This window comes from Enhydra lutris, unplaced genomic scaffold (genome assembly GCF_002288905.1).
Source record: "Enhydra lutris kenyoni isolate GAN:26980312 unplaced genomic scaffold, ASM228890v2 scaffoldscaffold29, whole genome shotgun sequence".
NCBI lineage: Eukaryota > Metazoa > Chordata > Mammalia > Carnivora > Mustelidae > Enhydra > Enhydra lutris.
The window spans coordinates 2,507,725-2,522,446 of NW_019154113.1; the positions used below are offsets into that span (position 1 = coordinate 2,507,725).

Genomic DNA, 14,722 nt, shown 5'->3' on the forward strand with positions numbered 1-14,722 from the left:
CCAATCCCATGGACCCTCTTGGGTTTCGTGGACCCATGTTAAGAAGCCCAAGTTCCATGCATCCTCTTTGTAAAATAGCATTTTTCCACATAGAAACCTTAACATAACAAAAGCTAACTCTACCACTCTCACAACATTTTGTATAGGGAGGGATGGGACCAAATCTCTGATTTGTGATTTTAAATTTTATTTAAATAAATTTAAATAAAGACCCTGCCAGCTGTCAGGGAAACATGAGCAGAGGTGAGGTTTCCACCTCGGAGATTTTGGGAGCCCTCCCAAGTCACACGTGGAGTCCTGACAGAGACTCACTCAGGCTGGGGCTCCCCACACGGCTCCGTCCAGGACCGCCAGGCCCTTCTGGTGCATGCACAGCCACTCACATGCAGAAGAGATGGCTGGTTCTCTTTGGCCATCTCCCCACTAACCCTGGAGACAGCAGGATGCCCACATCAAGCATGCTTTCGTGACATTTTGTGACATTCCTGTATGCTGAGCAAGTGGAAAATGCTGTCAGGCGGGCTCTCCTGGATAGCTTACCACTGACCTACCAGCAAGCCAGGGGTCGGGGCTTGTGCTCTAACCTCATACATGTGAAGTCGCTGCAATATTTCAACAGTCCGAGACAAAATCCTTGTATAAATCCACCCAACGGTAAAACAGCGCAGAAACACTGGTAAGTTCTCGTGGTATCTAAAATGGAGACGGACACCAGCAGTTTAGCAATCTGATTTATTTGTGACAAAACAATTATAAAAAGCAACAAAGCAGACCGAATTCTTAGCTTTTAAAAAGATACATTCCAAATACTGTCAGTTGTACACAATTTTCTGCACCACAAACCTGCATTCTTCTAGCCAGCCACCATTTCCTAGGACACTCCTTGGGATGAAATAAGAACCACTGAAATTTCCAAGCCAAGGGTCAGCAAACCCAGGCCAAATCCTGGGCCCGCCAGCTGATTTTCTATGTCCTGCAGACTAAGCATGGTTTTCCCATTTGGCAATGGTTAAAATAAATGAAAAGGAGAATAGTCTGTGGCATGTGAAAATTATGCACAACTCACATTTCAGTCCATAAATAGTGCTGGCATCTTGTACCGCCTGTTCGGTCACATTCCTCCTGGGGCTGCTTCTGCTGGGGGCAGCAGAGGTCAGCAGCTGCCACAGAAGCCAGCCAGCCTTTTACGAAAGTCGTCTACCAACCTCTGGTCTACAGTCATCTAACTTCCTGGCTATGATTTTCTTTTTTTTTTTTTTTTTTTTTTATGAAGAAAATCACCTACTAACTTGTTTTGACCATTTGTCTTGCTGCTTGGTGTGAGAAAGGTTAATAAATTACCTAACTTGTCATAAGAAGATCTTCCAGTGTCCACGGGTATCACAGGAGTAGCGACTCTACATTGGTTATCTCATTTCTAGAAAGGCCTTTAAGGGAATGGCTTAATTTTCAGTCTGAATTATAGAATACTTCTATAGGAAATATAGTCAAATGCAGTTTGTTTTTTTTTCCTAACTTTAAAGGCTACTTTCTTGGCGATGATTTTTAAGTCATTATCATTTCTGTATGAACTTTATATCCTAAAGTTTTTTTTTAAAAGAGCTATTGAATAACACAAATTTTTCTCACCCCTATGTAAAAATAAAGGAACAAAATCTCTTAACAAATACAGAGTATGTTTAACATTGATTAAGAAAAAAAAATCATGTGTTATGTACTTGAACTTTTAAAGAAAATGTTAATTTAGTTTTCTTTTTCAGATTAACACCTACTTGAATTTCCATTGGAAGAACACATCTACCATGGCTCTTACCACCTCTGTCCTGCTTCTGGCTTTCCCGAACATTTAAATTCAGCTGACCAATGCTCAGAGAAGCGAACATACCAAAAGATGGTGAGTTAAGGGAATAGGAGATGCATAAAAAGGGTGAAAGGAATTAAAAAGTACAGACTTTCAGTTACAAAATACGTAAGCCATGGGGATATAATGTACAGCATGAGGGCTACAGTTAATAATACTGTATTGCATAACTGAAATTTACTGAGAGTAGAAAAAAATTTTCTAAATATGGTGATGGATGTTAACTAGACTGTGATGATCATTCTGCAAGACAGAAATATCAAATCATCGTGCTGTATACCTGAAACTGATACAATGTTATGTCAATTACATCTCAATTAAAAAAAGAAAAAAAGAAGGCAAGTGGAAAGCCATTTGTTTACTCCCATGCCTGTTGTATAGCGATCCGAGTTATAGAAAATTCACTTCAGACCTATAGACATTTCCTCCTTTGTCACACAACACTGACTATGCAAATCAAGTGGGGAATTCAACTGTGCAGCTGATGTGATCCCAGAACAAAAGGACAAAGGGCTTCATGAAGAGAATTATCTCAAGTGGTCAGAACAACTTGGTCAGAGAAGTAAATTTTGACAGGTACCTGGAAAAGATCTCACCTCAAAGAAGGGTGGCTTTTCAGTTTGTTCCAATCACGTTTTGCGCATTGAGAGAGCTCGTGAGCTTCCTTCCAGTTCCCGTTGGCCATCGCGGTAGAAATGTCATTCAGCATGTGCGCAGCGGCTGCATATCTGGGGAAAAACCCCACAGCATCCAAGTTCAAATGTGAATGAACATTTACATAACACACACCACATCCTATCCCCGAGATCTAACCCTGAAGGGCAAAAGTCTGTTTTTTGAAAATACGAAGGGTATTTAAATCTGATTCTAGTAAAAACACGGTACGACTGCCCTGAAGTAGCCTGAAACAATGAACACAGGCTAGCCAGCTGGAAAGATAAAAACATTCACATATTGTTACATAGCACGTTCCGTTATATAAATGTAGTATTGATCAGCTCATCAGTTCTGATTCTTGGTACTCATTCGTTCATTCAAAAATCTGGCAGCAACCCCAGAAATACATAACCGACTTTGAAATCACATTAGGGCGCAGATCTGGTAACAGTTATTTGGTCAGAGGTAGCCCGGCAAAGGCTGCCCAACAAGACACTCTTTGGGAGACAGCAATGCTGAAAAGTTATAAAACCACTTAGCTGAACAAAGACAACTTCTTGCCTCTTTAGGTACCAAAAACAAAGACATTTGCCCAAGTGATACTTTGAGTGCAAGGTCATTGTATTTTGGACTCACACCTAAAAGAAAAGCACAAAATATTACTATGGGCAAATGTGTTCAAATAAGAAGAAAAGAAATTGCCTCTCGATGTAAAAATTTGCTCACCAACTCTTGGATCTAATTCTCTCATAAAATGCTACTGGATAATTCTAAGGTTGATAAGAAAAGGGAATGCAACAGGGAGAATTGTCCAGAAGCCGGCCCGGCCCCGTAGGACCTCCTCCATGGTCAGGAGCCTCAGAAGCAGCCCCCACACTCCCAGCCCTATGGCCTGAACAAGCCCCACCTTCGAGGGGCCACTGAGACCAACCCCATCATGCCTCATCTCCGGATCCACCTCCAGTGCCACTGGAAAGGGTTACTGGCTCTCATCTCATCCATACCTCCCAGTACTGCTGGGAACTTCCCCTTCATCAGCCCCTCTCCCATTTCCTCAGCCCCTTCCCCTCCATCCACTGTGTCTCCTGCCTCCTCTAAACCCCAGCTAAGAACACGGCCTCCCCCTCCATGCTGCACCCCCAGCCCCCTCACATGGGGGATAGCTCTTCTCACAACCCTCCCACCCAGAGACAGATGGAGGAGACTCCCTTTCTTTCCAGCTGCTTCCAAATCTTACTGTCCCCTCCTTGAAAGCCCTCTATTCCTTGGAAGCCTGTGCTCCCTCCTTGTGGGCACTAGCCCACCTCCGGTCTTGTCTTGCTCTGCCTCGTGTCTCCAGCCACAATGGCCTGAGACTTCAACGTCTGTGATGCTGAAGGGCACGCCCAGTCTCGAGACCTCCAGCCAATAACCCTTTCTCCGACTCCCTTCTGCTACCCACATGCCCACGGCCACTCAGAACCGCTGTCTCTGATGCACTGCATCACCCTCAAAACCTTCATTTTGGGCATTTCATTCACTGACCTCCACCTCCAATCCTTCCGGCTCACTTAGTGATGGAAACAGTTCTCCAACTTCACCGAGACCCACCATGACCCTTTTCTCCAGCTACAGAGCCTCCTTTCCTGCAGGCTTCCACCTCTTCCCCGCAGAGTCAACTAGCCCACTATTCACTGGTGAATCCGCACTGGACATCGGGCCCACCCTCGTCACGGTGTCCATGGTGACCACCCCCTCTAAGCCTGGACCCAGCTCCCTGAACTGTGCTGAGCCAGGCTGGTAGGCTTCACTGTAATCGAAGACCACGCCTCAGGCCAGCCCTGCGTCCCCGGGGAGCCTGCCCACCTGCCCACCCTGTAGGACTGCTGTGTCTTACCTTTGCCTTCCCAACTGCACTCCCCATGCAAGCTTCCCCATCAGACCTCTCCCGCAGGGACAGAGGCCGTGGTTGGGGAACCTCCCAGCTTCCCATCACAGCCACCTCACCCCTGCCCCCACTCTACCCTCCCTCAGTGCTCCGAACCCCAGGCCCGCCCGTCTCAAGGCCTTCCCTTCCTGTCTGTCCCCTCTTCCCTTCCAGTCAGCCTGTCTTTTCCACCGGTGGTCAGGGCCCGAGTACACAAACACCCTCCCACTGTGCCCTCAAAACAGCAGAACAATACTGCTTGCCCTCACACTCCACTGCAGCAGCAGCTGCTTCAAAGCCAACCTCTGACTCCCCTTCTTCCCAGAATGGCTCCTGTCCTCACCATCATCCTCTGCAAATTTCTCTGAAGCGGCTCTTGACACAGGCCACCAGCTGCGCACATCTCGCTAAATCCAACGGCTCTACTTCCAGGCCCACAACTACTCAGCCTCCGAGTGACTGCAGAAATGCGACCTCCCCTGCCCCAAGCCACTCTTCTCTAGACTTCCACGTCACACATGCTCCTGATCCCTCCCACCCCGACTTTCCTCGCTGCTCCTACTCTCTCCCTGACCTCTGAATGCTGGCTGCCACAGCTCGGTCCTCTGCATCCCCGCTCAGGGGTCTCTCCAGTTCCAGGGCCTCCAACACCATCCATGTGCTGGTGACTCCAAATATTCTCTCCAGGCTGGAGCTCCTCCCTGAGCACCTGCCAGCACGTCCGGTGCCTCACCTGAATGGCTAGTGGGCATCCCAAACAGCGATCCCCACCCAGCACTGCCGTCCCTCCCGCCAACCCTCCCTGATCCCCAGGCTCATGGATGGTACCCCCAGCCCAGTCAGAACACACAGAGCCTTCCATGACTCATGCCTGTCCTTCTCCCACAGTATCTAGTTATAATCATAATAATCAAAATCATAATCAAGGCTTGTCTCTCCTCCTTCCATTCACCTCATTGCCACTGCCACCGGCCCAGTCAAGACCAGCAAGGTTAAGCCGGCCTTCTCATGGCTTCCCTTGCTTCCTTTCACCTCCTATTCCACAGGATGCTTTTGGAAAATGTGAAACAGATCACTGGCCTGCCTAAACCTCTTCCACGGCTGCCCACTGCTCAGAGAACACTACTGAGTCTGTTCAGGGAGCTTCTGAGGCTGAGCGTCCCTGGCCCTGCCTTCCTGTCAGACTACTGCCCTGGGGCTGTGGTCACAGAGGTCTTCTCCACCTGAGTTTCTCCACCTCAGCAAGCTCACTCCTACCTCAGAAGCCTCCTGAGGCTCCTGCCTCATGCATGCTCCCTGCGTGACCTAAATGCACACCCCCTCCCCTCAATCCTGAGGCTCAATCGGAACGTCACCTCTCCAGGGACACTCTCTCTAAAATGTGGAACCTGCCCAGTCTGCCCCTCAATCATCACAGTACTTTTCACATGCTATGATTCTTCTTATTTTCTGTCTCCCCCAAGAAAACAGAACCCCATGGTGGCAAAGACTCTCTCTGTTCTTGCTGGAACCCCACCACCTAGGCCCATAATAGGTACTCAATACTCAAGTATATTGATAAATGAGGAAAAAGGAAAGACAGGATAAATTATTTCAAGTACCATTGTGACCAATAAGAGTTCTCAGACCAGGTGTCATGTGACCAGGTATTATATAATTACCATTCCTGAAGTCAGTTAAACCCAATTTCATTTATATATTAAGGCCCTTTGTACAATAAAAGAAGTTTCAGTTATTATTTATAGGATACCTACTTTCTCAAAGGAATCTGACATGGTTTCTTTTTTCTCCCAGCTCTCCCACTTTTAAACCTGTCAACCACAGTTTTCTCAATCACAGAACTGAAAAGTAATCTCTCTTAGATATGCCAGTAATAAGGACAATTACAATGCTAACTAAGACGTACTAAGCCATCCCCAAGGGCCAGGCTCTAAGCACTTTACATGTATTAACAGAGATCTGGAGGAATATACTATTATTCTCCCTATTCACAGATAAGGAAACTGAGGCACAGGGTGGTTTCACAGTTCATTAGTACAGAGAGATTGGAATTTGCCTTCAGTGTACACAGTCTCTCAAAAGAGAACAGCATAAACTCACTAAAAATGAAAAGGTAAAAAGATACGAGACAACTCAAAATAGATTAAGGACATATTCTTATTAGAAGAATTTTTTCCAATCAGACACAAATAAGACAGTGAGCTTCCTGAGAGCTAAGAAAACTGGGCTAGAGTCAGTTTATATCAACGCTTCTTTGATTCAATAATTTCAATATTATTTTTAAAGCACACATTAGACAAACATAAACGATTCTCCTAAAATCACATATCAGAATCAATTTCAGTTGCTTCTGAGTCATAAACTTTAAGTCAAGAATCAAAAGTGCCATTTTAGGAATCTGAATTTATCTTTCTTTCTTTTTTTTTTAATTTTTTAAAAATATTTTATTTATTTGACAGAGAGAGATCACAAGTAGAGCGAGAGAGAGAGAGGAGGAAGCAGGCTCCCTGCCTAGCAGAGAGCCCGATGTGGGACTCGATCCCAGGACCCTGAGATCATGACCTGAGCTGAAGGCAGAGGCTTCACCCACTGAGCCACCCAGGCAGCCCCTGAATTTATCTTTCTTATAAATGACAAGTTTTTAAAGGAAATCCAAGTATTTTTTTTTTCTCTGAGACCTATACCATTCTTTACCTAGACCTACTTTTGACAGTCAGATCAAACATTCACTGAGTGCACATACCAAAACAGCTCAGTGACAGTCTCTAACCTAGCATGTGCCTGATTCGAGGATATGCACACAAATTAGGATTAGCTTTAGCTGAAGCACTACTGCTAGGAAAACACTCACCTTCAGCTTTGTTCATGCCAACAACATACTCACAAGGCAGGTTTTGTTCAAACGTCTGTATTTACAACACATTTCCTGCCAAAGCTACTTGGGAAAATGAGTCAGGGAAAATTTTTATAGTTCTAACTCAAAACTCATTGGTTTTGGCAACCTTAATCTAAGCACATTTCTACATTCTCCTTAGAGTCTCAGAAATGTATACAAGTCAGGCAGAAAGACAACAAAAACACAAAAAACTTCAAAAACTGCTTTGGCTATGGACTTAGGTTTCTACTGTAAAAGGCAAACAATAATAATGAAACCTTTTACATACATGTAAAGTGACACATTTATTACTCTGAGCTAATATGATCTTACCTGATAAGATCGTCTCTGTCTAGGAAGATTTGGGTTTTCCGATTAATGGTGTACCTGGGAAACTCCATTCGGCCAAGATTGACCAAGAGCACAGTAGAAAGCTGTCCCTGACCTCCACAGGCAGCATCCTCATCTTCCAGTGAGTCCGTCAATGAAAACAGCAGCAAGACCCGGGAGAAAACAGCTCGAGGACCTCTACAGACTCGCAGTGACTGTCCCGCCAAGCCTTTAGCTCTGAAACATGTACAATACAGAAATAACTTTCTGGTTTTTTAAAAAGCATTTGGATGTTAGAGTTTACAAATTACTTTCAGAAAAAATAAAGATAAGTGGCCTTCATTATTCTAAGCCTAAAGTTAATCTACCACTTCCAGCTGTGCAACCCTGGAGCCTAACTTAGCCTCTTTGGGGCTCAGAGCCCAACTAGGAATATGGTGAAGGGTATGTGAAATTCCATCTCCAAATGGTTGCACACATAGTTTGGCGCAACAAAATAGCAACATAGGGTTTACATGGGTCGTGAATGTGTAAAATACCAGGAAAATTCATAAAAGTATTATCTATTCAACATTAGCCATTCTCACCTCTTGACAAGTGACATTCAGATTAAATAATAGTTACTTATTTAAAACATCATTATTTGGGTGCCTGGCTGGCTCAGTTGGAAGAGCATGTAACTCTTGATCTTGGGGTTGTTGAGTTTGAGCCCCATGTTGGACACAGATTATTCAGTAACAGAGATTACTGAATAAAAATTTTTTTGAAAAAGTGAAATAAAATGCCATAAGCTGGTGGTTAGGTAGCATTATTTTGTGCACCAAGAAGTAGTACCAAGATTTGGTGCTGTTCTGTGATTTGCAAAGTGGTCCAGAAATATATCCACTCCAGGGTAACCTGAGAGGAAATTCAGTTTGATTCTGGATGCCTTCGAGGTAGACCTGGAGGTCTAAAATAAATTCAGGGCCACTTGGGCCCTCTGGCTCTTACAACTTGGATACCATCTAGAACAGAGTTTCTCAAATTTGGCACCACTGACATCTGGGCAGGATAATTTTTTTTTTTTTTTTTTTAAAGATTTTACTTATTTACTTGACAGAGAGACAGAGATCACAAGTAGGCAGAGAGGCAGGCAGAGAGAGGAAGGGAAGCAGGCTCGCTGCCAAGCAGAGAGCCCGACTTGGGGCTCGATCCCAGGACCCTGAGATCATGACCTGAGCCGAAGGCAGAGGCCTAACCCATTGAGCCACCCAGGTGCCCCAGGGCAGGATAATTCTTTGTGGGGAGGAGGGTGCTGTCCTGGGCATTACAGGACGCTCAGCAGCATCACTGGTCTCTACTCACTAAAGCCAGCAGTACCCACTTCCCTCTTCATCAGGACAATCAAAGATGCCTCTAGACATTACCAGATGTTCCCTGGAGGGCAAAGTAGCCCCCAGTTGAGAACCACTGGCCTGGTGGAAGACCTCACTTTTCCCATCTATCCCAGCAGCTATTAACCCAAAAGCAGTGCTGCATCTCTAGGAGTGTTGCAGAAATCACTGCTGCTATCAGGTACATGAGGGGACAGAAATGAGATTCCTATCACACCACTATTGAATTGAGAACCATTCATCTATACTGATATAAAGTGCCCACTTCTTCCACCTCCAGGTCTCTGAGTTCAGAAGGAACCATTAAACATGGTAAAATGAACAATGATTATCTACTGGGATTAAGAACGTATAAATAATGTGCCTTTTTTTGGTTTCTTCGTGATAACAACAGAGTACGATAACAAGGCACTGCCCTCCTGTGGGGGCTGTCAGAGACTCAGGTTCCACTGCTGGGCTCTACAACAAAATGCAGAAATAAAGTACAGTCCTGAAGGACAGAGATTTTAGTACAACTAAAATAGGCTTGATAATGTTATGTTTCTAACAAGCCCAAAGTCAGGGATAAAAAAAACAGTTAACCTTATTTCTTTTATTTCTGTTCATATGCTTAGTGTTTATGCTGAGAGAGGGCTGCTAATTTTAATGTTCATTTACTTATAAAATGTTATATAAGGATAACATAAAATACTTAAATACAATTACAGAAAGGACTTAGAATGCAGGATACAAAATCAACGTACAGAAATCTGTTGCATTTCTACACACCAATAATGAAGCAACAGAAAGATAAATTAAGAAAATAATCTCATTTGCAATTACACCAGAAATAATAAGGTATCTAGGAATAAACCTAACCAAAGAGGTGAAAGACCTGTCCTCTGAAAACTATAAAACACTGGTAAAAGAAAGTGAAGATGACACGAAGAAATGGAAAGGCTCCATGCTCATGGAATGGAAGAAAAAATACTGTTAAAATGTCTATGCTATCCAAAGCAATCTGCACATTTAATGCAATCCCTGTCAAAATACTAATGGCACTTTCATAGAATTAGAACAAACAAGGCTAAAATTTGTGTGGAACCATAGAAGACCCCAAATAGCCAAGGCGATCTTCAAAAAGAAAAGCAAAGCTGAAGGAATCACAATTCCAGACTTGAAGGTATATGACGAGGTTGTGGTAATCAGTTATCTCTATAGCCAACAGAAGGCTCGAACGCACAATCCCAAGATCAAGAATCCCATGCTCTACCGACTGAGCCAGCCAGGCACACGCAGAGCGGCAGTCATCAAACTGTATGGTGCTGGCACAAAAACAGACACATAGATCCATGGGACAGAACAGAAAACCCAGAAATGAATCCACAATTATATGGTCAAGTAATCCTCAATAAAGCAAGAAAGAATATGGGACACCTGGGTGGCTCAGTCAGTTAAGCATCTACCGTCAGCTCAGGTCATGATCCTAGGGTCCTGGGATCAAGTCCCATATCGGGTTCCTTGCTCAGCAGGGAGCTGGCTTCTTCCTCTGCCTGCCACTCCCCCTGCTTGTGCATGCTCTCTCTCTCTCTAACAAATAAATAAATAAAATCTTAAAAAAAAAAAGGCAGGCAAGAATATCCAATGAGAAAGAATGACAACGGCAGCATCTTCAACAAATGATGTTGGGAAAACTGGACAGGAACATGCAGAAGAAGGAAACTGGATCACTTCCTTATACCACACACAAAAATAAGTTCAAAATGGATTAAAGACCTAAATATGAGTCCAGAAACCAAAAAAATCCCAGAGGAGAACATAGGCAGTAACCTCTTTGACATCGACTATAGAGACTTCTTTCTAGATATGTCTCCAGAGGCAGGGAAACAAAACCAAAAATAAACTATTGGGACTTCATCAAGATAAAAAGCTTCTGCATAGAGAAGGAAATAACAAAACTAAAAGACAGCCTATGGGATGGGAGAAGATATTTGCAAATAACATATCCAATAAAGGATTAGTATCCAAAATATATAAAGAACTTACAGAGCTCAACACCCAAAAAACAAATAATCCAATTTTAAAAAATGGGCAAGAAGACATGAACAGAAATTTTTCCAAGGAAGACATCCAGATGGCCAAGAAACATAAAAAAAGATGCTCATCATCACTCATCATCAGAGAAATGCAAATCAAAACTACAGTGAGATAGTACCTCGTACCTGTCAGAATAGCTAAAATCAACAACACAAGAAACAACAGGTATTGGTGAGGATATGGAGAAACAGGCACCCTCTTGCAGTGTTAATGGGAATGCAAAGTGGTGCAGCCACTCTGGAAAACAGTATGGAAGTTCCTGAAAAAGTTAAAAATAGAACTACCTTATAATCCAGCAATTGCACTACTGGGTATTTACCCAAAGAATACAAAAATACTAATTCAAAGGGATACATGCACCCTGATGTGTACAGCAGCATTATTCACAGTAGCCAACTTACGGAAGCAGCCCAAGTGTCCATTAACTGATGAATGGATAAAGATGTGGGTGTGTGTGTGTGTGTGTGTGTGTGTGTGTAATAGAATATTATTCAGCCACAAAAAAAAAAAAAAAAAAGAAAAGAAATCTTGCCATTTGCAATGACATGGGTGGAGCCAGAGAATATTAAGTGAAATAAGTCAGAGAAAGACAAATTCCATATGATTTCACTCATATGTGGCATTTAAGAAACAAAACAAACAAGTAAAGGGAAAAAAGAGAGAGAGAGAGAAATCAGGAAACAGACTTAATTACAGAGAACAAACTGGTGGTTATGCAAGGGGAGGGGAGCATGGAGATGGGTTAAATAGGTGATGGGGATTAAGGAGGACAGTGGTCATCATGAGCACTGGGTGTTGTACCCAAGTGCTGAATCACTATATTGTACACCTTAAGCTAATATAACACTGTACATTAACTGACTGGAATTAAAATAAAATTTAAAATAAAAAAATTTAAAAAGAAAAGACTTAGGAGACATTTAACATACCAGAAAGATGAGGATTTTATAATCCTAAAGTCAACTAGCTATAAATAGATAATTAAAACATTTTTTAAAATCTATGGTATAAACTTTTTGAAGTGTTAGTAGTGACAATTTTCTTAATAATGCATGACTCATTTTACTCATGTTTTATAAAGTATTAGTATTTGTAGTATCTTCCCAACAAAGATGGGCTCCTGGCACACAACAGCTCAAGTCACTTGAGCACATGCACATGTATGAAGGTGTGTACATTCAGATACACACACAATATATTAGACAAAATAAATAACACTGACATTGTTTTAAAGTGTTTTCAACAGCATCACTCACTTCATCCTTAACAACTCCAGAACAGTGGATTCCCAGACTAAGATTAATATAGTTGTTTTTTATAGATAATGTGAGTAGAAGAAATAAATTCTCGAATTTACATCTTTCCCAAACTGAAACAGTTCAAGGTCTTCACAAAAGCAAAAGAAACAGGGGCGCCTGGGTGGCTCAGTGGGTTAAGCCTCTGCCTTGGGCTCAGGTCATGATCTCAGGGTCCTGGGATCAAGTTCCACCTCGGGCTCTCAGCTCAGCAGGGAGCCTGCTTCTCTCCCTCTCTCTGCCTGCCTCATGCCTACTTGTGATCTCTCTCTCTCTCTCTGTCAAATAAATAAATACAATCTTAAAAAAAAAAAAAGCAAAAGAAACAAACCACAGTTTCTGGTAAATTTTATGTCCTAAACTCAAGAAATGTTGCATTTTGGGGGCCTGGGTGGCTCAGTGAGTTAAAGCCTCTGCCTTCAGCTCAGGTCATGATCTCAGCGTCCTAGGATCGAGGCCTGAATCGGGCTCTCTCCTCGGCAGGGAGCCTGCTTCCCCCCCCCCCCTCGCCTGCCTCTCTGCCTACTTGTGATCTCTCTCTGTCAAAAAAAAAAAAAAGAAAAGAAAAAAAAAGTTGCATATTAAGACTGACAGATTACACTTGAATAAAAAGTTGACTAAAGGAAGTATTTGACCTAATATATTACCCTTAAATCCTGTAGAAACAGTCCTTGTAACTACATTTTTCTTGAATAATAAAATATGAGAATTTACCAAATGCTTACTGCCTCCTTATTTTTCTTATTCCTAGAATAGTATTACAAGAATTATTAATAATAAACCAAGGAAGAATCCAGACTATTGTTATACGGTCCTTCTGCCTTCTCAATCTAAACACAAATATAATCCAAAAAAAGTACCATTTGTTACCATGAGTTACTCTGTGCTATCAACATTTTAAATGTTTTTTACTGTAACAATATCCAACAGAACCTTTTTAAAATCACCGCACCAACTCCAGGCTGATTCTTGCCCCAAGTGCAGACTGAAGGCTGTTTGGCCAGTTTGAGAAAGGTGTCCACCAGCTGCTGCTTCTGTCCGTTGGGATGCACCAAGTGGAAGGTCTTCGCCAGGGTTTTTAGTTCAGGAGCAGAAAGCAGTTCAAGCACTTCAGAGAGTTCTTGCAACTCAGACTCTGAAATGGATTTAAAAAAAAAAAAAAAAAAAAGGTTAAACGTAGTTTTAAAGATTTTTACTATTTTCTAGCTCTATTTACTACTTTAAGAAGAATGAAGCTTAGTTAGATGCAAATATAATGAAATTCTAATGCAGAAATTATAATTAGCAGGGGCACTGGTTGGCTCCATTGGTTAAGCTGTCCCACTCTTGGTTTCACCTCTGGTCACGATCCCAGGTTTGTGAGACTGAGCCCCGCATCAGGCTCTGCACTGGGCATAGAGCCTGCTTAAGATTCTTTCTCCCCCTCTCCCTCGGCCCCACCCCCTTTCCTCTCTTAAAAAGAAATTGTAGTTTGACAAACCAATTATTACAGAACATGGAAAATGGTAGGTATCTCATAAAAGTTTATAGAACAGAATTTCTCACCAAGAACTAAAGGAAACTGAATAAAATAAAGACACATATGGATAGCTACTATGGCTTGGACATCCTCTTAAAAAATTCACTGGTGTATTCGCTCTCTGATTACAAGGCCTCCAACCAGACCTCTCCCAAAGAGGTCATCAGCTCTCCTCCCCTCCCCACAGGCTCTGGCAGGACACCCCTTCATGGGTTCAGTCACTCAACACACATAGACATGTCTGCTATTATGGGAGCCAGACACCATGCTAGGCCTGGGATTCAGCTGAGTCATACCTGGCTGGTCTGCCTTCAAGGTGTTTACAGCTTAGGGCAGTGTCTTTTTCCTCCATTTAGTAACTACTTATGGGGTGCACAATGCATGCTGAGGAATGTTCGATGGCCCTGGGCACACTACAATGAACAAACCACAACCTCCTGGCCCACAAGGAGCTCACCTTGTATATATATAAGCAAGTATATATACATATATATATATATATATATATATATATATATATATATATATAAAATATAAATATATATTCTTATATACTTATATATAAGCAAGTATATATGTCATGCCGGTAACAACTAGAAAGAGAAACAAAACTGACCAAGGCAAAGCAAACATGGTGGGAGGGCTGGCTGTATACACGGGGCAGTCAGGCAAATCTCCGAAGAGGTGACACAGAGCAGAGCTAGATGAAATGAGGGAGGGAGCGAGGGAGCGTGTGGTAGCAAGCACAAGGCTCTGTGAGAGGAGCGCACCGAGCACAATGAAGAACACAGAGGACTCCGTGGCCATGGCGGAGTGAGCAGGAAGGACAG

General features: G+C 42.8%; 1 protein-coding gene across 6 annotated transcripts in view; it reads right to left on the reverse strand.

Moving 5' to 3' along the window:
• LOC111152570 (FANCD2 and FANCI associated nuclease 1) overlaps positions 1 to 14,722 on the reverse strand; it is a 35,548-nt gene that overhangs the window by 11,783 nt on the left and 9,043 nt on the right. For all 6 annotated transcript variants that reach the window (XR_002640931.1, XM_022511057.1, XM_022511054.1 and 3 more), the window contains exons 4-7: positions 13,307 to 13,508; positions 7,633 to 7,866; positions 2,458 to 2,589; positions 585 to 693 (exon numbers count right to left, since the gene is read on the reverse strand). Coding sequence is in view for 5 of the 6 variants with exons in the window: in XM_022511057.1 (XP_022366765.1) it covers positions 585 to 693; positions 2,458 to 2,589; positions 7,633 to 7,866; positions 13,307 to 13,508 (677 nt within the window). In the remaining variant the exon portion in view is untranslated. The remainder of the gene's footprint in view (positions 1 to 584; positions 694 to 2,457; positions 2,590 to 7,632; positions 7,867 to 13,306; positions 13,509 to 14,722) is intronic.